This window comes from Jaculus jaculus, chromosome 3 (assembly GCF_020740685.1).
Source record: "Jaculus jaculus isolate mJacJac1 chromosome 3, mJacJac1.mat.Y.cur, whole genome shotgun sequence".
Taxonomy (NCBI): domain Eukaryota; kingdom Metazoa; phylum Chordata; class Mammalia; order Rodentia; family Dipodidae; genus Jaculus; species Jaculus jaculus.
The window spans coordinates 96781337-96809102 of NC_059104.1; the positions used below are offsets into that span (position 1 = coordinate 96781337).

Here is a 27766-nt window from a genome sequence, read left to right on the forward strand (position 1 = left end):
TTTGGACAAAAGCTCCTTGGAGATGAATCCTCAAGTATGTCCTGAGTGAGGCTCTGCCTTGAATGTCTCCTGTGAGGACAGCATCATCCCTTAGAGAGCTCAAGCCTATCTGATTCTTTGCTCTGGCCTGTGGGGTCTAGTCATCCCCACAGGGCCTTTAGGGTTCCTGGGTTTCTCTCAGAGGCACCCCTAAAGGGGCAGTTGAGAGGACCCCCCACAGAGGTTCCCTTGCAGGCAGTTTCTGAAGCCCAGGTAGCTTCACACTCCCATATTCGCTGAGTAACTTGGATGGGGCGGAGAGACAGGTCTGGCAAGTTCTGAGTTGTTTATACTGGGGATTACCTCACACATCCCCGCCCCATCCTGGTGGGGGATGGCCCTTGGCCCTCCACCTCCTTTTCTCCACATGCCCTGGAAGCCACGGGCCAACATGGCTCTTCCCCTCGACATCAGATGAGCCAGGAAGCCTCATCCCTCCAGACCATGGACAGGGACAACCGTGGGGTGAGTGCTTGCTTGAGCTGGATCCTTCCAGCACACTGAGGAGCAGGCAAGGGCTGGGGCCAGGTGGGGCACTGCCTCCACTCGGCCTGGCCCGGGCTGGGGAAAACTGAATGTGCCTCTTCTGCTTGGAAGGCACCTGGACTTCGATTCTCCGCCTCCTCGGAAGGAGCCTTGGTGGAGAAGCTGAGGGAATGTGGGGTTTGTTCAACAAGGCCCCCAGGCTTGTGACTGAGGCCTACAGCGAGCTCCTGTGGCCCATGAGCACCCTGATAAGTGCCGTTGGGGCTTCAGCTTTTCTGGCTGAGAGTCTAACTTGGTTTTTGCTGGTCTGAGAATCAAAACCATTTACTCATTTTCAAGGTCACCTTATCTCAGTCCCTAGGTAGACTCTTAAACCTTCCCAGAAAAATGTGATTTTTCTATGTATATCTAAGATTGTCAGGAGGGATTTTCAACTACCTTTGGTCACTTATTTGGGGGCTCCCTAACCCCCATGTTTGGGGTGTGCTTACCTATGTCTGACTGACTATGACTGACTGGTGCATTTCAGGCTCCTTCCCTTTCCTGCTGCTCTTGTCAGTGGTGGAGAGCAGCTGGGCTGCCCTGTGTGGAACTAGCTGTGGACACATGAGTTTTCCCAAGGTTTCAGTCAACGAGCCTTGGCTTTCTTTTCTTCCGGAAGACCCCTGTGTGTTTTCATTTCTTACATCTTGTTTTCTACTCCTCTCCATTTCTTTGTACTTTGTTGACATGGTAGAATCTGGAACTCTGAAAAGGATGGATGGACAAGCCCTGGGTTTGAGAAGATGGAGCCCATTTTGTGTTCTAGCCTGCAGGTGGCCTGTGCTCTATGCTGAACTGCCAGCACATTGCTTCCATCTTTACTCTCATTTCTCCCACTGTTCATTTAGCCTTCTCTTGACTCGTCTTTCCCAGGCTGCCTCCCTTGCCTTCTACTCAGGTCCCTTTGGCTTATGTCTGCATGTCACCAAGGTCTTACACCTTAGGCCCTAGAGGGTCACTGGAAACCTCTGGTGAATAGAAAGGGGGTTGCATAGAGCAGAATGACAAGTGACTCATGGTTTCAACCATGGGACATCTTCCTTGGGGGCTTGCTGGGAGCCTAAACTTGTTGGTTTCTAGACCTAAAGAGAAGGACTAACCTATCTAAAGGATGGTGTGCTCCATTTGGAGACTGATGTGGACCTGCTGTGAGGGTGGCAGGGGTGATGTCCATCAAGGGAGCTCAACTCCCCAGAGTCAGGACCAACCTGCAAAGTTGCTAAAGGGACACAGGGTGGGGAGGAGACTTTTCTCTTCTGAAGGGAAAAAATGAGGGCTACCACTGACATATGAATTGTCAAAGGTCTGGTAGGCCCCAGAATCATTCTGGAAGGGAGACTGTCTAAACTGCTCTCAAAATGAAAGAACAGAGCCATCTCATTATTTAGAATTCTTCAACTTGTCCCCTTGCTTCAGATGAAATCACCCAGATGGTGATCCTGGGGGTGGGCTAAGGAATGCTAAAGGTGGCCCCCAATCCTGTCTGCATCAGATTTATTAAAACGGAGTGAGTGATGGCAGAAGGTGAGACTTTGTCTTAAAACTAAAAGGAAAACTGCCTGCTGTGCTGTCGTGGAGAAAGAGCTGACAGAGTTTGGGCCCTTGGTGGGCAATTGTTTAACCATCCTGCACCTTAATGTCTTCTTCCATAAAATAGATCAATAACAGCACCCACTTTGAGAAGTCTTGAAGTCTTTCACATCATAAGGCTCTTCTAGAATAGCATCCCGTGGACTTAGAAAGAGATGCAGATATATCACGTCACGTGGGTTTAGCATCACAATCACTCCCATCGCCATCATCATCATCAGGGGTCTAGTGCTGCAAACAAGGACAAATATCTCCTCCTCTCCATGCCCCAGCTTCCCCACCTACCAAAGAAGAAGTTGGGACAAATGGCCTCTGAGATCTCTTTCTGTTTCCATGACAGTCACTGGAACGATCCAGAATGGAATTGCAAGTGTGCACTTGTGGATTCGATCTGTGCATTATTCTTGCCAAAATATGACCATTTGGGGCTCTTGCCACATGGGTCACATTTTCTGAATGCTTAGAGAAGGGCAGTTTTACTAACGGACCACAGGAGGCCCATTCATAAGCAGGGGTGCTTGCTTCATAGAACCAATTTTCTCATGCTGGGCATCCCTATTGTGGAGCTGGCTATCTATCAGCCTGAGATGCAGACACTTGTGGTTGTGTGAGACCTGGGCCTCGCCAGGAAGCACAGCCTGCCCAGGGGCCTGGCACACCTCTACACTCAGGGCTCCTTGTCATTCCACAGCCTCAAAGTGCAGGCATTTTCCAGAACCAGCCAGCCTTCCCCCTTAAGGACCCGCCCCACACCTGGGACTTCTGTTCCCCGCTGGTACTGGCGTGAGCACAGTGTACCTGCTTGCTTCGTCCTCTGTGACAGCTCAAAGTGTGGGGGTGTATGTATGGGACTCCAGGCTGAGTGCTGGGCGGGAAGGCTGGTTGATGTAACAGTGGCCATTTAGCTTAAGTGTCTTGTTTTGGCAACACAGCTTCCTCCTCGTAGAGCAACACTGGGGGTGGAAGGTGCCTGGCCAGGTGGGCAGGTGGCAGAACACCACAGAGCATTCAGCTGGCAGCTGGTTCCTCGGCTATGGGCGGCCCAGGGGACCCGCTGGGCACCTGCTCTGCACTGTTACCACATCAGCACCTGCAGAGAGAGCAGCCTTAGACACAGGTGGAAGCCAAGGCAGGAAATGCACTTTGCTTAGGGATAGTGGAATAGCCCAGTGTTTTTAGAGTTTTCCATGAACGAATGAATGAATGTGGAAGTAAACAAGGAGATGTCCTAAGTCTGATCTGGCTCCATCTCTCAGTCTCTTTCCTGTGTCAAGAGACCTATTAAACTGAAACAACTTGAATATTCACCCAAAGAGGTCATTTTCAAATTCCTGTAGCAGCTACCTCTTTTGTTCAAATGCAATTTTCGGTAGAGGTTACTGAATAAAATTGGAAAGTGGGCTTTTGTCTGAAGTGGGGTCAGGGGGACAGCTTCCACAGCTGGTTCATTTTCTCCATGGGACCCTCATGCCCCGTGGAACCCCTTGGAAAATGGCTGGCTGTTAAGCCCTTCAGTTTATGCATGAAGGAGCCAAGAGCTGGGGGGACATGTGACTGTCGCCACACACTAGCTGGCTAGAAGCAGAAGCAATCCCCCTAGTGCTTCCCATGGGGCTGCTGTGGCTCCTGAACTTTTTGGCCATGAGCTCCGGGAATCTGTGTCTATGTTTGTGGAGGTTGTAGTGGGGAACTTGCCTATATGGCAGCCTCTGGCCTCCCCAAGTTTCCCATATACAAGGGAAAAATAATTTAGACTCTGTCAAAGGGAGCTCCTGGGCTGGCATGGTGGTGCATGTCTTTACCCAGCACTTAGGAGCCAGAGGCAGGAGGATTAGGAGTTTGAGGCTAGGTTAGGTTACATAGCAAAACTGTCTCAAACAAACAAAAACAAAAACACATCAAGCACAGCAAATCAGTGAAGCTTCTGGTGAGGCCTGGGCCATGTCTTCCTGCCTTGCCCTGGACTCTGGCTGTGGTTCTGCCTCCACGCACCCATCTGACAGTCTTTGCTGCTCAGGGTCACTGGGAGAGAGGCATGCCACAGGGTCCCAGTCTAAGGATAGATCCTTCTCATTGGAGGGTGGTAAGAGGCAGGCAGTGGAGAACACAGCAGTAGACAACCATCCCAGGGATGGAGCCAGGGGTTCAGGCTTGTGTTGCTACCCCATCCCACAACACAATTAGCCCTGTGACCTTGGGTATGTCCCACATTCTTTCTGGGCCTTCCTTGCCCCTTGACGAATCTAAAGGTGTTGGACATTTAGTTTCAGTCTTTCCATCTCCGTCTGCCTCTAGGGTGGTGGCTTTATGAGGCGGTGTCCTCAGGAGGGGACTCACACTGGAACTGAAGGAGTCCCATGGATCAGTCTTGGGAGAGGACAGTGACCCGTCCCAGCTGCAGCCCCTGGGTCTGGAAGGAGTGCTTATGTGGGGCCCTTTATGCATTCTGCTTGGGGCTGCAGAGCTGGGGGCTCAGCCCATAACTTTACCACTCGGATGAAGCACCCCCACCAGCCAGCTGTGATGTCACAGCCAGGGGAGACTCTTCTCCCCCATGGCGTCCCTCTGTGCTCTGGCCCAACGGGGGACCCAGGGAGGCCAAAGGAAGGACACTCTTAGGGACTCCTGAACTAACTCCCATCCCCCATCAGGTAAGGACCCAAGGGGTGAAATCTTGATAGAAAATCACAGAAAATGCTCCCAACACCCAGGAGTGCCAACTCCAACCCTAGGAGCTAAGAAATGAAACACAATGCAGGAGTCTTCAGTCTGTTCTGCTATCCAGAACTTTGGACAGAGCCCACTAATGTTTCACGCCTTCATGGCAGTCTGTGAAGTGGGAATAGTATGTCTATTGGAGTCCTGGCCAGGGGAATGTTTGCAAAGAGCCTCAGAGCTTTTCTTTGGCTTGCCCTTGCTGTCTTCCATTGGCCCTGTACTGCCTCTGCCCCAGGATCTCTAAGGGTCCCGGATGCTCTAAGAACCCCTAGAACTGCTGCTACACGGCCAGGAGCAGCGGCTGCTGGTGTCCAGCCAGTTTCATGGCCTGGGAAGGGTCACACATCGAGTTACCCCAAAGGACCATCGCAGGTATGGAGAGGAGAGGCAGGGCCAAGAAACAGTGAGTGGTGGGAAATGGCCAGAGCCACTCAGATACTCTGCTCAGCTCTGGTCACCTTCTCTGCAGAGCCTCTAATCTTCCGGAGGCTGTGGAAAGTCAGGGATCAACATGGTCATCCCTTGCTGGGGTTTGTGATCACTGGCAAAGGGCAGAATTGGGAGGTCTGGGCTCTCATTCTGGCTCTGCCTCTCATTCTTGGGGACCTTGGACAAGAAGTCATTTATTTCCCTTCTCCATCCCTACCTGCTCAGAGCATGCGCTCCGTGGAGTCACATCAAGCCTCCCTCCAGGTGGGTGGGGGAGTGGCATCTGCTTTCTGAGGACAAAGGGGAGGAAATGAGTTAGTTCTGTAGCCGGTTGGATATCGGGAAGCACTTCCAGCAGGTTGGGAAGCAGGCCAGGAAATGCCTAACGAGAGATGGCGGTGGGCCCTCACATTCTGATGGCCCTTGGTAGTAAGGATGCCGGGAATGCTTTCTAACATTCGTGAAGTTCGGGTTACAATCCAGAGTCAGGGGGTGAGTGATGTCTTCACTCTGGTCACTGAGATTCCCTGGTGATGGGGCTGACCTTCCCTTCTGACATCCCTGTAGGATTCATAGTTCCCATCACGCTTCTCATTCAGATCTGTCTGGGGATCCTCTTGCCTAGATCTGAGACGCCCACACTATCTATGTTTCCCTTGGCTCTGATAACAGCGCTGGCTCTACAGAGACCAGGGCCGTATGCCCTTCAAATCAAGGCCACTCCCTTCCAACATTATTTGTTGTGCCCCCCCCCCCCAGGGCTTCTTGTCACCAACTCATTGTCAGTTTCTGTTTAACTTCCTTCCTGTTCCAACTTCACAAGTCTTCCCCATTCATACCACTCCAACCTTCCCTCCTATGGCCCTCCGGACCTCTCTGTGACCCTCTCCACTCTCTCTGTACCAGTGTCCTTCCTGGTCCTATTCTTTCTGCCCTGATGAGAGGCCAGGATCAGAGGATTAAGTTCAGATGGAGTCAGCCAGAGTCCTTGACAGAGTTTCTTAGCTTAGGGATCTTGGGTAGGCCCACTGTGGAGTCTGTATCTGCCCCAGGTCCTTAAATAAAGTGGGAATAGTTAGTTTTGCCTCTCACCTGGCTCGATAGACTCCTTGTGAGAATCAAATGAAAACAATGGGTTTTAATGCCTCACAAATCATGGAGAGGTGAAGGAGCCTGCCCTGGACATTTTGTGACATGACTGGTTTCACCCGTACTTGCTCCAAGCAGTCTAGTTAGAACCCAAGTCCTGTCCCTTAGTTACCATGGAAACTGGGTCATATTCGTAACCTCCCTGAACTTCAGTTCTGTATCTGTAAAGTAGAGCTAACCACGCTGATTGCAAAGAGCTGGTACGAGGTTGACATGAGCCCAAGTAAAAGGTAGACGGGTTGTTATTTTTATCACATCTTGACACGTGTGTGTAGGCCAGACTCATTCGTGTAGACCCCCATTATCTTGGGAAGGAGGTCAGGATAGCCCTGTCTTGCACATGTGCAAACTGGCTGTGGCTGGAACTATTACTTGCCCAAAGAAACCCAGCTAGGGTGCAGTCCTATTCAAAAAAAGGCTATTCAAGATCCTTCTCCTTTTAGCCAAACATTCTGCAACAAACAGACCCACTATCACAGTTGCTGTTGCTGCAGCCTGCATCGTGTGCATGTAACTTTGCTCATTCCATCTACGACTGCATTGGCACCAGGAGGATGAGTGTCCATCCAGACCTTACAGATGAAGTAGCCAGGATGTAAAGAGGAAGTCTTGCGTCTGTACCACACCGCTGAATTCTGGCATAGTTTCTCTATGGCTGCTGCAGCTTCGAGTCACAAGGCTCCATCCATTCTGACAGGCTGCAGGGCGCAACCATGGTTCACACCAAAAAGTGCCACAAGACCCTACAAGAACTCCCTGGGCGACATCCCAGCTCCCCATGGCGCCCGAACCCTGAAAGGCTGCGGTCACCAGTTCCTAAATGCGCGATAAGTGCCCTGTGCCCATGTTCAGGGAGCGGACTGTACCAGGGGCTCGCCTCTTGCCTCCTTCCACAGGAAACTCAGATTCAGAGAGACCAAGGTTGGAATCCTGACCCTGTGGTTCTAAGAATCCAGCTCTGAGTCTTTGCTTCCTTCTCTGGGAAACAGGCTTCTAGAATTACCAACTTCTCAGGGTGAGGTCAGGACCTCAGGAGGACAGATGTGAAGGTTTATGGTAGATTCTAATGCGACATATACATGTGAGCCATGAGTATCAGGTCCAAGGATGTCCCCCTGGTGTTGGGGAAGATTTATGATGTGCACTTACAAGGAAGGACACCAGGTCTAGAATGCCAGGCCTGACAGGAATAGGCCACCACTGGTAGAAAGGCCACTCAGGGCCTTACATGGCTGGGGCCCATTGCTCTCACTGAAGAGGTTTTGTATAGCGCTCTCTTTTCTCCCCACGATGACTTTACCCCACCATTCAACTCCTTTAGCCATGGCCCGTGGCTTTTGAACCACAGCCTGCTTGGTACTCGTGTGGTAAGGCAAGGGGCGGGGAACCAGCCATTTCCTTGGCAGCTTCTGGGATTCAGGTGATGACAAGGATCCTCCTAAGGAGTGCTAGTCATGTTTGACAGATGAGGCTAAAGACTTGGGTAACTCAGTGGGTGCTCCAGGTCACACTGCTGCTAAATAAATGATAGGCCCAGGGTTGGGACCCAGGGCTGCCTGACTTCAAAGCCAGTGCTGTCCCCGGTCGCAGTGATAGAGCACTTGCCTAGCATGCTCAGGGTGCTGGAGTCAATGCCCAGCAACCTTAAACACAGAGATGTTTTAGGGCCTCCTCTCCTTGTCCCCAGCCTCCCTGCACGTTCAGAGATGATCCTGCCTGTCTTACGGGTGTCTCGGCTCTTCAGTGGCTTTGAAAGGGCAGCTTCAGCTTCAGGCTGGCTGTGTCAGCAACAGAAGCAGCTGCCTTCACATCCCTAACACACTCAGGTGTGTCCCTACGCCAGGCTGTAAACATTCTTTCTCCATTCCCTAATGGACTCCAGCAGCTCTAAGGAGGAGATGTTCTGGTCTCTGCCTCAAGTGTGACCAGAAACTCCAGAATCTTCTTTCAATCCATCCTCTAGTCCCAAGAAGAATGAGGGCATGACTAAACCAATTACCTCTGATTAACAGAAGAGAGAATTGAAAAAGCAAAAATCCACGGAGCTGAGGAGCTGACTCAGTGGGCAAAGCGCTTTCGGAGCAAGCATGGGGGTCTGCCTTCAGACCCCCAACACTCATGTGAAAGCCAGACACACACCTGTAAGTGCAGTGCTGGAGAGGCGGAGGGGGATCAGGAGGAGTCTCGGGGTTTACTGGCCAGCTAGTCTAGACATGTCAGTGAGCTCCAGGTTCAGCAAGAAACCTTGTTTCAACGAACAAAGGGATGGAAAGTGTACTCTGAACATGAAACGTCCCCCATAGGCTCATGTGTTTGAACACTCGGACGCCAGCTGGTGGTGCTGTTTGGGAAGGTTGTAGAGCCATTGCGAGATGAGGATCGCCCTGGACAGTGGGCCTTAAGGTTGTATAGCCTGGCCTCACTTGCTGTTCATTCTCTGTTTCTTATCCATCAATGTAACAAGCCAGCTTCCTACTCCTGCCATGAATCCTCCCCCACCACAAAACTTCCCCTCAACACTGTGAACTGAATTAAACTTTTCCCTCCTCAAGTTGTTTCTGATCAGGTTTTTTTTTTTTTTAACTACAAAATTTATTTGAGAGAGAATTGGCACACCAGAGTCTCAGCCACTGCAATAGAAGTCCAAGATGCTTTTGCCACCTAGTGGGCATGTGCAACCTTGCGTTTGCCTTACCTTGTGCGTCTGGCTTAAGTGGGATCTGGAGAGTCAAACATGGGTCTTTAGGTTTCTCAGGCAAGTGCCTTAACTGCTAAGCCATCTCTCCAGGTATTTGTTCATAGCGATGAGAACATAACTAATACAGAGAGCAGTTGAGGAAGATACCTGATGTCAACCTCTAGCCATGTGCACACACAGAAACACGCACACACACACACACACACACACACACACACACACGCATGCACACGCACAGCAAACCCCCAAATCCTGCCAGGTGGGGATGGTGGAGTGGACTTGGGTTGTGTGTTCTCCTGAGAGGGACTTTAAATGCTCCTTGTACTTGTGTTGAATACGTTCAAGCACAGTGGCTGGTGAGGGATAGAAACAGGTCCAAAGAGGAGCAGAATGCCACAGCGCAGCCTGAGCTCCCTGGGTGCAGGCTGCTTCCTCCCATGGCATCCACAGTTCCTGCTGCCTCCCGGGACAGCTGCCCTCCTGAGCAACCCCCCTTCCCCAGCAGACATTACAATAAAGGTCAATGCTGCCCTTGGGCTGGGCCAGTTCCCACTCTGGGGACTCAGAATGGGGCTCAAGACGCAGAGATGGCAGAAAGTCAAAGAGAACTCTGTAAGGGTCACGAGGGAGGCAGGAAAGATCTAGTCTGATGGGCAGGAAGCTGGGGTCGGTCATGCACTTCCAATGTTCCTAGGACCCTTTTCCCAGATTTGGTCCCCAGAGGCTTGAGGTCTCCTGAAAGGAGTATCCGCCTTCTCTCATGCAGCAGCCACAGGCACTCCAGGAGCCTGGCTCAAATCCTGACTGCTCCCCACTAGCTCTGAGAACTCACCTCTCTCCCCCTGTGCAAAATTGGTACGATAATGCTCCCCACCTCATGGAATTGGTAAGAGGATTAAATGAGTTAATTCACACACAGTACTTAGAGCACATTAAGTCCTCTGTACATGTAAATTATCGAGGTTAATATAAATCAATCAATCCCTTCAGCTATAGCTGGGCAAGGTGAAAGATCTCCTGTCCAAGCCAGGTGCAGTCACACCTTCGCCTCTTGCCTTTCCCATTTCCCTGATTGTTGTTGTTGTTGTTGTTGTTGTTGTGTGTGTGTGTGTGTGTGTGTGTGTGTACGTGACACATTCAGGAGTGTGTGCCAGTATTGCAGTATTATTGAGAATGACGGGTGCATGGCAATCAGGGCTTTCCTTAAGCAGTATTCCTCATGCTTTAGGGACAAGAGATCAGAGTTCCAGCAACATTTTATACCGCAACACCCGCAGCATGTGCATGAAAGAATTGGGTGGGGATGAGGGGGTTGAAGTGCAGAGGGCAGAGGGCGGCTTCCTTCCCTGCAGAGGGCTTATTGCTGTCATTTCTGAGTCAGGGAATGGCCCAGAAGCCCCTTAGAACTTGCCGCACTTAGCCTGAGCAGGTGGCTCCCCACCCAAAACACATGGCTCGCTGCCCTCTGCAGGTCACTGGAGGGCAGTGTGGGGAAGGGTAGCAGCGGACTTTGAACTTTCATTCTGTTCTTTGTCACCTTCTTCTTGACCCTTCCTTGTGTTCCCCCCAGTTGCTGACCCCAGAGCAGTTATGCTGTGCAGCAGGACCCATAGCTGGGGTGAGCTGGTGGGAAGCAGGTTTGGGATGATGTCCTTCACTCTGTTTGCAGAATGCTTCCCCAGCAAGGACATCTCCAGCCCAGGCGTCCCCAGCAAGGACATCCCCAGCAAGGACAGCCCCAACCCAGGCATCTCCAGCCAGGACATCTTCAGCCCAGGTGTCCCCTTCCAGGTCATCACTGGGCAGGTCATCGTCTGCCAGGTCAGCCTCCATAACATCCTCTCCAAGCAGAGTGTACCTTGTTAGAGCAACACCAGTGGGGACTGTCCCTGTCCGGACATCTCCAGCCAGATCGGCACCAGCCACTAGGGCCACGACGGAGAGCCCAGGTAAGAGGGGTGCTGTGGGGAGGACAGAGGAACAGAGCAATGTTCATGTGTAAAGGGGGAGATCTCAAGTGACGCTGTTGCTCATGCCCCTGGGTAATGACATGGAGGGATGGCTGGGGTGGGATGAGAGGGCCCTGGGGAGGTGAGGGCAGAAAAGAACGATGACATGAAAACTCCAGACAGCGGAAAGTTAATGGCAAAGAAGGGAGGAGGGCAGGAGCCAGGGCCAAGGAAGAGTGTATAACACTGGAGGCTGCTCCACCCCGCACAGAGCGCTGATTGATTTCAAGAGCAAGGGTTCCCGGCTGGATTCGAGGACCCACTCCTTGGGCTGTCCTGTGTGTCTTCTGGGGAGATTGGGGTCTGTGGAGGAGCCAGGCCATGATCAGTATGCCCACCTGTGGGTGGAGGAGGAAAGGGAGGAATTCTGACCAAGCAGGCACCTTCTCCCCAGCTTCCAAGCTGCGATGCCTAGTTCAGCAGCCAGGAAGATACGAGGCCAATAGGCCTTTAGTACTGACTCTGCCCTTCAGGAAACTCCTTCTACTCATCTAGACAGTGGCTTGCATACCTAGGCAGGCCTGGTTGGTTTCTATAAAGGAGCATTCAGGACTTAGGGCCCATCCCAGTCATGCCCTCTCCAAGATGGGCGAGGCACTTCCATGAGATGGATTTTGGGATCAGAGTGTATTTGTATTTGAATCTCTGCTCTGCCACTCACTAGCTGAGTAACCTTAGACAAGTTATTTCATTTCCACCAGACTCACTCTCCCCACCTATAAAACGGGCTTACTAACACGTAGCTCACAGGCGCTGTGAGAATGAAGTGTAAGCACATATGCACAGCTCCTGACTGCCCCAGAGCAGTGAGTGGATGGATGGATACTGGGCCACGGGGTGGAGCCTTAGTCTGGGCTGCAGAGGTCCTAGCAGGGCCCTTATGGATCAGTCTAGCGCCTTGCCCTCCCTTCCCATGTGCAACTTCTCTCCCCTGCTGCCCTGCTTTTAGGTCTCAGCCTGCCCAAGTTCTCCTGGCAAGAGACCCAGAGGCAGCTGCCACTGATCGGGTGCGTCCTCATTCTCATTGGCCTTGTGATCGCGCTCATCCTTCTCTGTGAGTTGAACAGAGGGAGAAGGGTGGGATCTGGTCATTGCTCAGTAGAATGGGACTCGGTATGGGGGCACACAGAAAGAACAGGGAACCCCATGTCTGCACAGGGCCATTGGACCATGGGACATCAAGGCCCTTACAGGTGACTGGGTTGAGGACAGGATGTGGGTTGGGGAGATGGCTCAGTGGGTTAAAGTGCTTGGCCTGCAATCATATGGACTTGAGTTTACCAATGTGAAAATCCAGGCATAATGGTGAGTGCATATAATCCCAGCACGGAGAAGTGGAGACAGCAGGATCCCTAGGGTTTTCTGGCTAGCTAGTCTAGTTGAATCAGTGAGTTCTAGGTTCAGGGAGAGACCCTATCTCAACAATAAAAACTAGCTACTGAGAGAGATAGCTGACATGGATCGCTGGCCTCCACATGCAGGTCCACACACATACAAACACACATGCACACAATAATAATAATAATAACAAGAGTATGGGATGTCACAGGAGCCAGGGTTTGAATCTACTGGTGTTGCTGCTTTCTGAGTGACTCACTGGGGCATTCGTTAACCATTTCCACATCTTCTGACGAATGAGGTACATTCATTTACTCATCTTACCATAAGCCCATAAGATTTCATCCTACCTTCCCCAAGCTAGGTGTGCTATGTGGGATGAGGGCACGATGCCTGGAACAAAATCTCACTCTGGAAATGCTAGCTATGAAATCAAACAAGCCGTAAAGCACTGGAAAAAGCCTCCAAGGGGTACTTGGGGATTCAGAGCCCTCATTTTTTTCCCTTTGGAAAAGATACCTGGGACATGCCCTAGGCTCTGCTTGGCAGTCTGCTGGAAGCCAAGCCTCCAAGAGAGGCGTGACTTAGGAGGGAGGGAAGGGGAGAGCCCAGCATACTATCATGTCCCCAGGGAGGCCATCAGCTCCCAAGGAACAACGCTAGAAGAAATAAGCCAGGCTAGGGGACTTGAGGGTAACTATGAGCAATAGGTGGCCTGGGCTAGGGTGCAGGCTCAGACAAGGTCTGGAAGACAGGAGAGCAGTCACGCCTGGCCTGGACATCAGAGCAGATGAGTATGTGCCAGTAATATGCAGGGGTGGGGCGGGCAAGCAAGCAGCATGGGGGAGAGGGGAAGAAACCACCTGCCAGAAAGAAGACACATTTTTGGGGGTTTGGGAGCCATCTACTTACTGGCTCCGTGAGGTCAGGCCAGGCCACGAGGCAGAGAGTTTTAAGTGCCAGACAGAGAAGAAAGGATTTTGTAAAAGAGACAGCAGGAGGGACTGAAAGGAGGGTGGAGGGGTGCATGGAACCTTCTGGTGATAAGGGTATTGAAGGAAGAGGGCACTTGCTGCTCAGAGCTTAGCACCACATATTTCTACCAACATCACAGCCCTGCTTCAAGTTTGGATGACTGGTTGAAACGGAGCCTGAGTTTCACCCACCTGCTGACCAGGCGGTGGAGTCACTGTCACAAAGAATGAATGGCCTCCGGGGTAGCCTGCTGCCTGAGAGAAGTGGGAATGGCCCATGGGTGGGACATGAGACACCCAAGGACAGGCTCACCAGGTAGCATTAAAGCTCCTGGCCTGGTTCTGTTGCATTTCTTTTTTTTTTTTTTAATTAATTAATTTATTTATTTGAGCGCGACAGACACAGAGAGAAAGACAGATAGAGGGAGAGAGAGAGAATGGGCGCGCCAGGGCTTCCAGCCTCTGCAAACAAACTCCAGACGCGTGCGCCCCCTTGTGCATCTGGCTAACGTGGGACCTGGGGAACCAAGCCTCGAACCGGGGTCCTTAGGCTTCACAGGCAAGCGCTTAACCGCTAAGCCATCTCTCCAGCCCAACATTTCTTGAAGTGCCCACTGCTCCTTCATGGAGGCTGGGGGCCTCCAGGCCAGGCCAGCCCATATAGGTTTCTGAGCAGCTGCATGGTGTGGGGAGGACAAGAGCCTCCTGATCCCTTCCCAGCGCTCTCTTCACAATACGCCATGGTAGCCCCATGATGTGCAGCTTCCTGAGCACTGAGAAGGGGGACACCCAGGGCTCCCTAGGGATTCCTCGTTCAGAGCTTGGAAAGAGAGGTGGACAGGAAATGGAGAGAAGGAACTAGACCAAGAGATGGGGTGTGTGTTGTCATCCAGATGGTGCCGGTAGGGGGAAGAATTTTTGCCCTGAGTGACAGAGAACACGGGGGGCAGTGGAAGAATGTGGGGTTGGGGTCCAGGAGACAGCTGAGGCAGGGAGGCCTTGTGAGGTGTTTGGTCACAGGTTGGTGGAGCATTGGGAGGTGTCTCCTTGCAGTAGGGACAACAGTTCTGTTTTGGAAAGCGATTGATGTCAGAGACAGAGGAGGTCGTGAATTGGCCAATTAGAGATGCTCACTGAGTGGGAAGACATGAAAAGGCATAAGGAGAAGCAGTGAGGGAGGGGAGGACAGAAGTGAGTCTAGAGAAAGCCCTTGTTTAGGGAGGAAGAAGCAAAGCCCAGGGGCCACGGAGGCTGGCAGCCCAGCAGCCCTGGAGGAAACAGACCACATGGTCTCTCCACATGCGTGCGAATGAGGGTAGAAATTTCTCTGCTATGACCCTGTGGAGCATAGAGAAAAGGGGCTGCCAGAGTGATCCTGAGAGGGGATTCTGGGATGCTGGAGGAGGACGTTTCTCCAGTGTCACCTGCGCCAGCATATAGAGTAGGGAAACTCCCAACTAGATTCTACCTCCGTTTCTCTTCTTGTCTCTATCTCTGTCTTTGTTTCTCTCACCCTGCCTTCCTCCCTCGCTCTCTTTCTTTCTCTCTCTAGGTGGCTAGCTGCTCAGATCTGCTGCTCAAATCTGCCTGAGGCTGCCCTGGAGGCCCTGAAACATTCTAGAGCATTCCTGAGCAGCCTTTCTCTCCATACAGATTGGGGAGGAGAGTCCCAGAGTCCAAGAGGGATTGCAGGTTGCTGTCTGAATCCGCAGGGCCTTGGGGCTACTAAGAGTCTTGTCTCTCGGGAGCTGGTGCTGGCATTGACGCTGCCGCCTGCTATTTTCGTTTCCCAGTTTACTTCTGGCGAGGCCACACGGGGATCAAATACAAGGAGCCCGTAGAGAGCTGCCCCAGGCACGCGGTTCGCTGTGATGGCATAGTGGACTGCAAGCTGAAGAGTGATGAGCTGGGCTGTGGTAAGGAGGACAGACACTGGGGAGTGTGTGTGCATAAGGAATGTGTAAGCGTGTGTGTGTGTGTGTGTGTGTGTGTGTGCCCACGCGTGCATTCTGGTGACCACAAACAGTACCGTAAGTTGAAACGGATGGGAGGCAAGGAAAAGAAAATCAGAAGACCTGGGTTTGAGTTACAGCCAACATGATTTTTTTTGAGAGAGAGAGAAAGGCAGAGAGAGCAAGAGAGATAATAGGCGTGCCAGGGCCTTCAGCCACTGCAAACAAGCTCCAGACATGTTCACCCCTGTGTGTAGGTGCAACATTGCACACTTGTGTCACTGTGCATCTGGCTATGTGGGACCTGGAGACTTGAACATGAGTTCTTAGGCTTTGCAGGCAAGCGTCTTAATCACTGAGCCATCTCTCCAGCCCCCAGACGTGGTTTTCAAACCTGACTTTGGCTGTTATGTAACTTGGAAAAGTCACCTGCCTTCTTTGGGCTTCAGCTTCCTAATTTTTTTTTTTTTTTTCAAGGTAGGGTCTCACTCTGGCTCAGGCTGACCTGGAATTAACTCTGTAGTCTCAGGGTGGCCTTGAACTCACGGTGATCCTCCTACCTCTGCCTCCCGAGTGCTGGGATTAAAGGCGTGCGCCACCACGCCCGGCTAGCTTCCTAATTTTTAAAGTGAATGGATATAACATTTAGTGGTGGCACTAAAACAAAATCTGGCAGCCCTCAACTGCCACATTGGGAAAAGCAGAAGAGTTTTGCCTGCAGGCGGTTAGGAGTCTCCGATCTCTTTCAGGGCCCTTCCTCTGTGTCTAGAAGGGGTCCTATGACTTGCCACTCTTGAGGTTTCTTGATGTCCTAGACAAGCGCAGAGACATGTTTGAGGTTTGGTCCTGGTGGTTCGTGAATGCGTCCTGCCCATTTCACATCTGCATTTATACATCGTGCCCAAGGCTATACCCATCTGTGACTGAGACCCAGCCTTGAGCATGCGCTCAGACTGTTCGTCTTACTATGCCCCTTGTCATCTCCTCCTTTGGGTGGGCCACCATGCTGTCAGGTGACCTCTTAGTGGTGCATGCTTCTCTCCCAGTAATGCCCCCTGGGACCTGCTCCAGCTCCTGGCCTTGGCTCTGTGCTTTCTGAGCACCATGAACTTTTGGCCATCACTGTTTGGGTGGCTCTCCTGGACCTCTCCCAGGAGCTCCATCCAGGACAAGAGCTTCCCAGAGCCTTCCCCAGCTCATCCCCAAGATCTCAAGGCTTCTGAGGTACTGAGGCCTCTTCTGCCCTTTCCTACCCCAAAGTGAGGTTTGACTGGGAGAAGTCTCTGCTAAAGGTGTACTCCGGGTCCTCGGGGGAGTGGCTTCCCATCTGCAGCAGCAGCTGGAATGACACAGACTCCAAGAGGACCTGCCAGCAGCTGGGATTTGACAGGTAAGCCTCAGAGGATTCCGGTTCAGGGATCCTGGGCTCATGCTCTTTGCCTAGGCACATTGCTGGTACCATGGGAGGCTGAGGCAGCATGAGGCCAGCTAGGGCTACAAAGAGAGACCCAAAACACAATGAAGAAAGGCAAGAATGGAGTGAGGGATAAGGAAAAGGGAAAAACATGAAAGGAAATGAAAGAGAAGAGAGAAAAGAAAATCCTGGGAACCAAGGCTGACCTCACTGGCTCAGGGCTCAGGATATCTGTAATCATGGTGAGCTGGGATCTGCTGAGTGTGGTGTCAGCTGTTTTCTTGGAGACTTGAGGTAGTGCCATTTTCTCTAGAGCTCTTTATATGAAAGCACACGTGCCCGTTACCACACTGAGTAGTTACCACGTAGTCTTGTGAGGTGGGCCGGTGTTTGGGCTCTAGAAGCTTTGCTGCACAAAGCCCTTTGTGGACATTGAGCCATAGCATTTGTACCCTGGGCTAGACCACATAGAATGAGCAACGAGGTGGGGGCCAGCATGGCCTGGCCAAGTCCTAGGAAACTTTGGCTTTATAGATCTTACACTGTGAAGCCAATGCTGGAGGGTGGGGCAGGGTGAACAGTGACCTTCCTGGGGCCTCTCATCTATGAGCTAAGTGGTGCCTCCATCCACACTCTGGCTTGAAGTTCTGGTTTTTTAAAAATATTTTATATTTATCCATTAGAGAGAGAGAGAATGGGCACGTCAGGGCCTCCAGCCACTGCAGACGAACTCCAGATGTGTGTGCCCTCTTGTGCATCTGGCTAACATGGGTCCCAGGGAGTTGAACCTGTGTCCTTTGGCTTTGTGGGTAAACACCTTAACTGCTAAGCCATCCCTCCAGCCCTGTTTTTATTATTATTACTATTATTATCATTTTAGAGAGATAATTGGTGTGCCTGGGCCCAGCCACTGCAATCGAACTCTAGGTGCTTGCACCACCTAGTGGACATGTGCAGCCTCGCACTTACCTCATCTTTGTGCGTCTGGCTAATGTGGGATCTGGAAAGTTGAACATGGTTCCTTCGGCCCCATAGGCAAGCGCCTTAACTGCCAAACCATCTCTCTAGCGCTTAATCTAAGTTCTTTTTTTTTTTTTTTTTTATAAACTATCTTATTTAGTTATTTGCTAGCAGAGAGAGAGAATGGATACACCAAGGCTTCCAGCCACTGCAAATAAACTCCAGACTCATGTGCCCCCTTGTGCATCTGGCTTATGTGGGTACTGGGGAATTGAACCTGGGCCCTTTGGCTTTTCAGGCAAGCATCTTAACTGCTAAGCCATCTCTCTAGCCCTGCTCTGAGTTCTTAAGCTGAGTAATTTGAGGGTTCATTGGTATATGTGAGGTGGTAGGGTTTAGGATTCTCTACAGAAAGAAGAGCCAGGACTAGGACTAAGACTTGGAGCTAGTTCTTTGCCCCACCAGCCTCAGAGTTCTAGTGCATGAAGATCTGTGATCCATGGGCAGCTTTTGTCCGTGAGCTGTGGGTCTTCTTCAAATCCAACCCCGTTTAGCAATCAGCTAATTCAGTATTATTCACTCAAAGAACATTCACTGACCATTAAGGAGACTACGTGATACCTGGACATAAAGGAATAAGACAGGGCTTTACCTGTGAGGACCCTCTAGTACGGCATGGGTGGAAAAGGCTTAACCCCAAATCCCACACGAAGGATGTGTGGAGTTCTACTGGCACATAATGAAGATGCCCAATGTGCCAGGGTAGAGGCATGGCATTTGCAAAGACTCTGTGTCATGGAAGGGCATAGTGCATTCTAGAAATGGACACAGGTATCACGCAGAGAGTGGAATACACCTGAGTCATCTGGGGTGCTTGTGAACGCACACCTTGAATCTGAATGTCTAGGATTAGGACTTAGAACCTGGGTAGTAAACACTCCAGGTGACTTGAAGGCACAATGCTCCCAGGGTTGCCACTGTGCTAACCCAATCCGTTACCTGAGGCCTTGGGTGCGCAGACTTGTAGTCAGTGGGTCTGGGTGGTGCTGATGCTGCTGGGCAATGGAGAGACGTTTCTCAGAGTCGAGCATGCATATATAAAACACCAGCTGCTGAGTGTCCCTCCGAGCAATCTGGGCTAGGACGCCAGAATGTGCATTTCTAACCGGGTAACGCTGATGCTGGCCGAGGAGGACCATGCTGGAGAGCTACTGGGCTATTCACAGGGCTGGTGGCAGGAGGGGACCGGAGCCTGTGGATGGGGCCGGGCCTTGACTGCCGCATAGATGAGTGGCCACCATCATGTCATTACCATCTGCCTGGCTGAGGCATGAGGCTGTCCCGCCTGCAGGGGGCTCAGTCTTCTTCCCCTCCTTCTTGCAGTGCTTACCGGACAACCGAGGTCGCCCTCAGAGACTTGACCAACAGCTTTTCGGTCTCCAAATACAACTCCACCATTCAGGAGAGTCTCCGCAGGTGTGATGGGATGACCTTGGGGCCCTGCGGAGTGGACTCGGGGTGGGAAGGGAGCTCTACTGCTGGGTCTGGAGCGGGGAAAGGAGCAGGAGACTGACAGATGCAAGTGGTCAGAGCACAGGACAGCCATCTGAAAAGGCTCATCCCCTTCCGGGGCCTCCTGGCCTCCTGTCATTGCCCTGCCAGACCCTCCTTGTCCCAGCCTCACCGATGGAAGTTGAGGACACTCCTCCAGCTAGGGTTCTTACCTTGTGGGTCGGGAGGAGAGAGAAGAAGCCGAGGGGAGGGATATCTATCTCTGCTTTGGGCTTCATATTCTGCATGCTGTATTGAGTAGTGTCCCTATTCAGTAAGGTGCCACTGAGTAGGGAAAATATCAGTGGCTTGCTAAGACCTGCTTAGCTGTAGAAAGATACTGAAAGCATGAAGTCCTAGGTTCAAAGAAAACTGATCTAGCCAATATGTGTAATCCATGATAAGAATACTGGGGTGGGGGAGGGGATGATAGTGGTGATAGTTTGCTCGGAGACAGCCCCACTCATGGAGAGCACACTGGAAGGGGAAAGATCCCATTAGAAGGAAGGGCTGACTTTTCACTTCTCATGCCAAGGGAGACTTCCCTGAACATGGGACAGGATCTGAGCAGAGGTCACTTGGGAAGGCTTCCAGGAAGAGAAGGCAGTCACTGGACCCTTTTCCCACCTCTGTGTTTCCCCCTGCAGGTCTGAGTGTCCTTCCCAGCGGTATATCTCACTCCAGTGTTCCCGTAAGATGCTCCTCTTCTGGGTCGTGGGGAGGGGTAGGAAGGGGGAGACAGAAGGGCGAAGCATTTGTGGGGGGCAGTGGCTGGGTCAGGTGGGAGGGGAGTTATCAGGCACTGGGACAGCTAGAGTTCTCCTGACTGGCTGAAGCTTAGCCCAGCAACCTGTCATTCCTGGGAAGACTGTTCAGGTCTCCTGGACTCTGGGCGGGGTTGAGAACTAGAGGAGGAGGCAAGTAAGTGTAGACCAGCACAGAGTTCTGTGTCAACAGAAGGAACTAGACCAAGATGCCTCTCCAGAGCCAGCAATCCCTGAGCACGTGTGCACAGGACCGGGCTGGGGAGTGGGGCACCATGCCTATGTCTTCATGAAATCGATAGCATACAGGGCCTGCCACAGCCCTGGAAGGCATTGGTGTCGTCTTACCAAAGAGACCAAAATATCTCTCTGACCTAAGTTCAGAATCCAGGCAGGTGAGGAGCTAGGCTTTGGCTGTGAGCCATTCCACAAGCTCTGTGTTCTCTGTGGGGCTGTGGAGCATGCTGGCAGTGCAACGGGGGCAGTGCCCACCCATGCAGAGCAACTTTGGCTCCTCAGCCTCTCACCCCTCAAGCAGGAAAGACCCCAAGGGCTGCCCTCCTGATACAGACTGCAGGGTGTGACTTGCTCTAGAACATGCTTGGAGATGCTCCCTTGAGAGGAAAGGTTAACAGCCGAAGTGCATGACCTGTTTGGTCACCATGTGGCACAGCCTACCCATGCATCCTAGGATGCTTACCTCCTTGTTTTGAAATGAGAGCATGCCATCATAGGGCTTGCCAATTTAGAGTCATGCTAAAATCCGTCTTCATTGCTGAGCGTCTGACCACAAGCCCCGGGACTCATCCTATAAGCTAACAGTGTGCCCAAGCGTTAAGCACTGAGCAAGCATTTGCCAGGCTGATGAAAGAATAAATGGATGAATGAATGGCAGTAAAGTGGACCCTGCCTGGGATCAAACTTCTTACTGGATGACCCCAGAAGGCTAAGTCCACCTTGTGTTATTTCTACTTGGACAGGAAATAGCTGTGCCTTCAGGACAATGGCCTTCAAAATGGGGCTGCCCAAGCCTGCTCAGGGCCTGGGGAGGTGGCCGAGGCTCTGAGAGAAGCAAGCTTCAGGGTTTGTCTTCACTTTTCCCCAGATTGTGGCCTGAGAGCCATGACCGGGCGGATCGTGGGAGGAGCCCTGACCTCAGAGAGTAAGTGGCCTTGGCAAGTCAGCCTGCACTTTGGCACCACCCACATCTGCGGGGGCACACTCATCGATGCTCAGTGGGTGCTCACAGCTGCCCACTGCTTCTTTGTGTAAGTGCCCAAGAGACCTTTGATTAAATGCCACTGGGGATTATGGACCAAGAAGACCTGATTTCAGACTGGCCTCTCCATGGAGGAGGTCTCTCGTGTGAGCCTGGTCTCCATGGGCCAGGCAACTGCTGCTGTGGTTTGGGGGAGTCATGCAAGTGTGAATGGAGGTTAGGTTCTGAGCTAGGCTCAAGGATGAAAAGTGTCGCTGGTGGCCCCTAGGAAGAATGAGGCAGGCAGGAAGAGTGTCTTCAGAATCTGGAGAGCAGGTAAGATGAAGCAACTCCAGGCTTGTTGCCAATTTCCGCAGCCAGAACCAACAGCAGAAGGGCCTGAGAATCAGGAAAAGTGTCTCTGGACTTGAAGGACAAGGACTTCAGGAGGCAGTGCAATTAACCTCTGAGAGTCTTCAGCCAGTCTTGTGCTTTTAGGAGCTCACAGCCCAGACCTCATGTGCACTGGTTTCCCCAAGTAATGAATTTTAGCAGGTCACCTTACCCTGCCTAAATCTCCATGGCTGCAGCCATCTGTCCACTCCACGGATCCCATCCTTGGTGGCACACAGCCTGAAGCAGTGGGGTAGGGCACAGTGAACATCACACAAGATCTACTCATTCCTTCCTCTTGATTACTCTGTAAGGTTCAGAACAGTTTTGGAGAGCAGGGGGCAATGACCTGACTCCATAAGATAGCGAGCTCCTCCAGAGATGCCATTTTATCCATCCTCCGGTCTCCACACCAGGGCTCCTGCTATGACTCCCTGTGGGGTCGCAGTTGCTGCCATCAACCTCTGCTAGGAGCATTACTGGACCTTGCTCTCTTGTGGCTCTTACAGGACCCGGGAGAAGATCCTGGAGGGCTGGAAGGTGTATGCAGGCACCAGTAACCTGCACCAGCTGCCTGAGGCTGCCTCCATCTCCCAGATCATCATCAACAGCAACTACACTGATGAGCAGGATGACTACGACATCGCCCTAATGCGGCTTTCCAAGCCCCTGACCCTGTCCGGTGAGTGACCTGTACTTCGTCTCCTTTTTCATCACCCTTGGACTTGGGAGCTTCTTCCTGTTGACCTACCCCAGGGGTCCCCGATCCTCATCATAGCAGAAGTCAGTAACTCTTAGAGATCGCTACATGGAGAGCTTTTATTTCACAAGTAGGGAAACTGAAGCCCAAGGGTTGCATACAGCTGTCACCCTAACGACATACCAAACTGGTCAAAGAGCTAGCACTTAGATGCTGGCTGTAGTCAATATAAACAGATTGAAGTGGGCGTGGTGACACATACCTGTAATTCCAGCACTGGGGAGGGGAGATAGGAAGACCAAGAGCTCAAGGCCAGCCTCAGCTACATAACAGTTCCACCTAGTCTACATAAGACCCTATTAGAGAGAGGTTAAATTATCTCACTAGTAGTCAGCGAGTTCTTAGCAGGCCAGGGGCTGTGGGTTGATTACTTTTCTCCTTGTTGTGACAGAATATCTGACAAAAGCAATTTAAGGGCAGAAGGATTTATTTTGGTTCAGGGCTTGAGGGGAGGCGGTCCGTTATGGGAGGGAAAGAGGCATGGCGGCCGGCAGCTTCAAGGCTGTAGGAAGCTGCTTGTTCACATCTGGGCAGACCCGGAAGCAGGGGGAGAATAGGAAACAGGGCTGAGCTATAAACATCAAGGTCCATGCCCAGAGAGCTGCTGCCTGCACTGAGGAGCCTCTCCTGAAGTTGCATAGCCTCCCACGACAGCAAACAGGGCCCCCAGTGGCAATGACTCAAACACTTGACCCTGTGGAGGGCGTTTTACATCTAAACTGTAACGCACGAGACACGCATTTGACATACATGACCGCACGTATTCTTTCCGGCCGGCCTCATGGAGCAGAACACATTATTACCTTTATTTGACATTTGAGGAAGTGGGACTTTCGAGAGAGGTAATTACTTGCGGTCACAAGTAATAGGTGTCAGCTCTAGGACGGGGGTCAGGCAGCAGCAGGACCCTTCCCTTTTGGTTGTAGGCCAACAAATTAAGCACAGTGCAGTAGGGATGTGAGCCGAGCACACATTTAAGTGACTGCTGTGACACTGGAGCAAAGAACCAAATGGGACAACAGAAATGCCACAGAAGTTCCCCGATCGCTGGGAACGAGCAACGTCAAAGAATTCTCCGCTCCCTCCTTCACTTGCTCATGTGCTCACTTACGCCCGTGTGTCTGCCACATGGTCCATGCAACTAGGACGAAATGGGTGGCACGTACCAAGACCACTGGAAGAGGCCAGTGATGCCATGCTGGGGTAGCAGGGTGAGCTGTGGCAGCGCAGATGGGGCACATCATCAGCGTTAGCAGGCTGGGGGGGGCACTGCCCTGAAAAAGCATAGCTCAGGTGGGTTCTAAAAGAACAAGTGAAGGCAGGTGAAGGGGGCTTCAGGATATAGTCTGAGGAATGGGGTCTGGGCCATGAACCAGTGGTGGGAGAATAGGCACATCTCTTTTGGAGGACTGGAATTTTTAGGAGCCTTGAATGGCTGTCTGGTTAGTCCAGCCATTCTGGAGCTCTAAGCCTGTAAGCTGGTGTTTCCTGACACAGCCACTATGGAGGCGGTATCTGTCATGAGTCAGAGCAGTTAGCTCATCAGAGTGGGGTGAGGAGGAGGAGCCCAGGGCAGAGCTCTGATGTGTGGGGCTGGCCTGAAGCTTCCACTCTGGCCACACCCACCCAGTCTTATCTATGGAGTATGACACCAAGCGGAAGGGCTCCGACAGTCCCTTGCCCCATCACTTACACATACACACACACAAGGAGATGGGCAGTCACGTGGCCAGACCAGGTCTCCTTAGCCTTGTACAAACCAGACTCCATTTGACTGTAAGACATCCATGTCTCTCCTCACATCTGTCTATCCTTTGCCGTTGTTTTGGATTCTCAAACAAAGTAATTTCTAAAGCAAAATGAAAGGTCTTAAACTATTGTAGAGGCTTTTCAGGCTGTGGCAGGAAGTCCCTTTCCGGGCTTGGATGGGCCCTGGGGCAGAAACAGACCCTTACTCTGAGGATCAGAGCTCAGATGTATGTAGCCCTGGGACCAGAGCATGTGTCCTGAGTTTTGCTTTGCAAATCAGAGCAGGTTTTCTTAAACTGGCTTTAAAAGCAAAGCACCTTGAGGTCACAGTCCTTTTTGGGAAAGCTTGTGAAGACTCAGATAAATTTAAACCTCTCGTAAGCAGAGAGAATATGAGCCTACAGAACACAGCGTTCTGTGTTAAGACTGCATCTCAAAAATGGGTATAGAAAAGAAATCGTTTGTATTTTTGTTATTGATTGAAGCTGTCCCTTCATGTGTTCGTGTGTGTGTTTATTCTTTAAAAGACAAATATGGGGCTGGAGAGATGGTTTAGCAGTTAAGGCACTTGTCTGCGAAGCCTGAGAATGCATGTTCGAATTTCCAGGTCCCACATAGCCAAGTTGCATAGCGACAGGAGTGTACAATGTTGCACATGAACACAAGGGGGCGCACACACCTGGAGTTCAGTCACAGTAGCTGAAAGGCCCTGGTGCGCCTATTCTCTCTTTCTGTCCCCCTCTTTCTCACTATCAAAAATAATAAAATGAAAAAAGACAAATGTGATAGAAACCCAATATTTAAACCTTAATTTATGAAAGAATTTAACCTGCATTCCTCCCTGTCACCATAATCCCTTCCTCATCCTCATTCATTAAGCATCTCATCTGTGTGGGGCACAGGTCTAAGTGCAGAATGCAGCATTGAATGTAACAAATGATTGAAAGCACTGCAGAATTCTATCCACTAATACTTTCTTCCTGTAGTGTTGACAGACGGAACTTAGGAAGTGATATGCAATACCTTCTAGAAACTTCTGAGAAGTTGGAGCAGGCTGGCAGAGGTTGTGGGCTTGGCCTCCAGGGATATGCTCTTCTTGCTTAGAAGGTTTTCTGTGCTAGGTGAACATTTGGGAAGAGAGCCGTGGGTGTTGGCCAGCCAACAGGTTCCCTCCTAGATCCGGTGGCACACACCGTGAGACAGCAAGGCCTAACACCTAGTGCTTAGCCTGCTGCTGGCCATGCCATCAGGGAAAGGCCTGGTAGAAGTGCAGCCAGGAGCACCACTCTCGCTGGGGAGAGACCCTCCTCTACCCAGCAGCAGCTGGGCTCAAGCAAGCTTCCATGCCAGGCATCTGTCTGCATGGCAGTTATTAGAACCAGAGTGGCTTCGAGGATGTTGGCAGCATCCTGAGGGAGTTCAGGTAAAGTGACTGAATTTCTTGCCTGGTCAGTCCAAGGCCCTTGAGAATTCAGAGCCACTGAGTGGGCAAGGACAGGGCTCGTAGAACTTGAGTGTCCCTGCCTCCATCCCTACCTCCACCCAAACCTCCAGCTTTGGGCCTTCACTGATGCCCAGAGGTCTTGTTGCAGCTCATGTCCACCCTGCCTGCCTCCCAATGCATGGTCAGACCTTCAGCCTCAATGAGACCTGCTGGATCACAGGCTTTGGCAAGACCAAGGAGACAGACGGTGAGAGACAGTCACCAGGCTGTATGTGCATGTGTTTGGACATGGGTGTATGTGGGGGGGGGCATGGATCTGGGTATACACACGAGGCTTTAGCTAGGTAAGAATTAGGGCATGTTGATTCATGGGTCTGGGTGTGAATATATGAACAGAGACCTGTGTATATATCAACAGTCAGTATGACAACACTGTCCTTGGTTCCCAGTGATGGAAAGCTGATGGGTCTCTACAAAGCCTTGCCACTTTGCCTCTACCACTGACTAGCTGTGTGACTATGGGCGAGTCACTTCTTTAACCCTACGTGTGCCCACATATAAATGGGCCAGCAATACAGCCCTTATTTGAGTACAGAGTTTCTGAAAACAAGAGAAGTGACAGATGAGCTAATGCTTCAAGTGTGCAAGGTTAGGTAGCCTGGTGACCTTGTAAGTTTGTGTACAGATACGTTTCTGTTTTAAGTCCTGTGAGGGTGTGTGCACCCACATGTCATGGGTGTCCTGTCACGGAGTGTCCCTTTGGGCTGAAAGTCCAGATATAGCCATGGTGTCCTCTTCTCCCAGGAGGTTGAGTATGGGCCCTAGGGATGCAGCTGGATGGCCATGAAGTACTCCATAGTCTCACTGGCTTCCCATTTTCCCTCCCCACCTTCCCCTCCCTGAAGAGAAGACATCCCCCTTCCTTCGGGAAGTGCAGGTCAACCTCATTGACTTCAAGAAATGCAATGACTACTTGGTATATGACAGTTACCTTACCCCAAGGATGATGTGTGCTGGGGACCTTCGTGGAGGCAGGGACTCCTGCCAGGTAAGGCCTTGGTGGATAGGGTTCAGTACGAGGAGCTTGGGTATGGGGAGAAGCTGGGGTGTCGGGATTGGCTTGATAATCGGGAATCCACTCTTTGCTGGGAGGGATCGCCTTCCTTACTTGACTGACTTGCTGGTTCTTCCTGGCAGGGGGACAGCGGGGGACCTCTTGTCTGTGAGCAGAACAACCGCTGGTACTTGGCAGGTGTTACCAGCTGGGGCACAGGCTGTGGCCAGAGAAACAAACCTGGCGTGTACACTAAAGTGACAGAAGTCCTCCCCTGGATCTACAGCAAGATGGAGGTGAGGGCACAGGAAAAAGGCCTGGAGAGGGATGGCATGCAGACAGAGGCCACCTCAGTCTGGGCATCTGGAGATACTCAAGGCAGGGTCAGATGTCAGGCCAGGGTCAGCCAGAGCTACTGCTTTCCCTCCTTTCCTCTGCACAGAACAGAGCCCAGAGGAGTGTAAGAAATGTAGACCTCAGCAAAGTGCCAGCCCCGATAGCCTTCTCCTTGCCCAGTAATGGCAGGGGTGTGACATCACGCAAGCACCTGAGGTGGCCACTAGAGTGTGCTAGGAGGCTACCCTCCAGTACAGAAAGTTGAACATCAGGAAATGGGGATCTGTCCCCGATTCTGCCCACCCAGCTCAGCCTCTACCTTGCCTCAGCCTCCTTTGGATAGCTGTAAAACAGGAAGCTATGGCCAGCCCTCCCCTGCTCTGTAGGTAAGGACGGACAGTGCAGAGCTCAAAGGGGGTGGGGTGGAAGACTGCCCCAGATCCCCATGCTCGTCTCTTCTCCGACTGACTGTGCCAGGGAATGCCTGGCATTCAGCTAAGCTGGGTGGTAGGTCCTAGACTCTCTGACCCTTGGACTTCTGTGTTTCCTGCCCACTTTCATCTTGATCTCTTGGTCTCTTCCTCAGAGTGAGGTACGCTTCCGGCAATCCTAACCAGCTCCACCTCATAGCACTGGCTGCTGTGAAGATTTTGTAACATCTGGGCCAATGGTCACCAGGCACCTGCCACCTCTACTGGCTGCTGCCTGTGTGAGTGGGA

General features: G+C 51.7%; 1 protein-coding gene across 1 annotated transcript; it reads left to right on the forward strand.

Annotated features, from left to right (window-relative positions):
- Nucleotides 1-417: 417 nt before the first annotated feature.
- Tmprss13 (transmembrane serine protease 13) lies at nucleotides 418-27766 on the forward strand. Its single transcript, XM_045146282.1, has 13 exons — nucleotides 418-504; nucleotides 10821-11100; nucleotides 12110-12214; nucleotides 15266-15388; nucleotides 16685-16814; nucleotides 19182-19274; nucleotides 19997-20040; nucleotides 21219-21381; nucleotides 22214-22386; nucleotides 25806-25904; nucleotides 26563-26705; nucleotides 26855-27007; nucleotides 27634-27766. The coding sequence occupies exons 1-13, from the start codon at nucleotides 454-456 to the stop codon at nucleotides 27658-27660; spliced, it is 1584 nt and encodes a 527-aa protein (XP_045002217.1). The 5' UTR covers nucleotides 418-453; the 3' UTR covers nucleotides 27661-27766.

Bases quoted from the DNA above. Each gene is read 5' to 3' on its own strand.
- Tmprss13 (XM_045146282.1), top strand. From the start codon at position 454: ATGAGCCAGGAAGCCTCATCCCTCCAGACCATGGACAGGGACAACCGT. The intron at 19,275-19,996 runs GTGTGATGGGAT...TTCCCCCTGCAG, and splicing joins ATTCAGGAGAGTCTCCGCAG to GTCTGAGTGTCCTTCCCAGC. The intron at 21,382-22,213 runs GTAAGTGCCCAA...TGGCTCTTACAG, and splicing joins GCTGCCCACTGCTTCTTTGT to GACCCGGGAGAAGATCCTGG.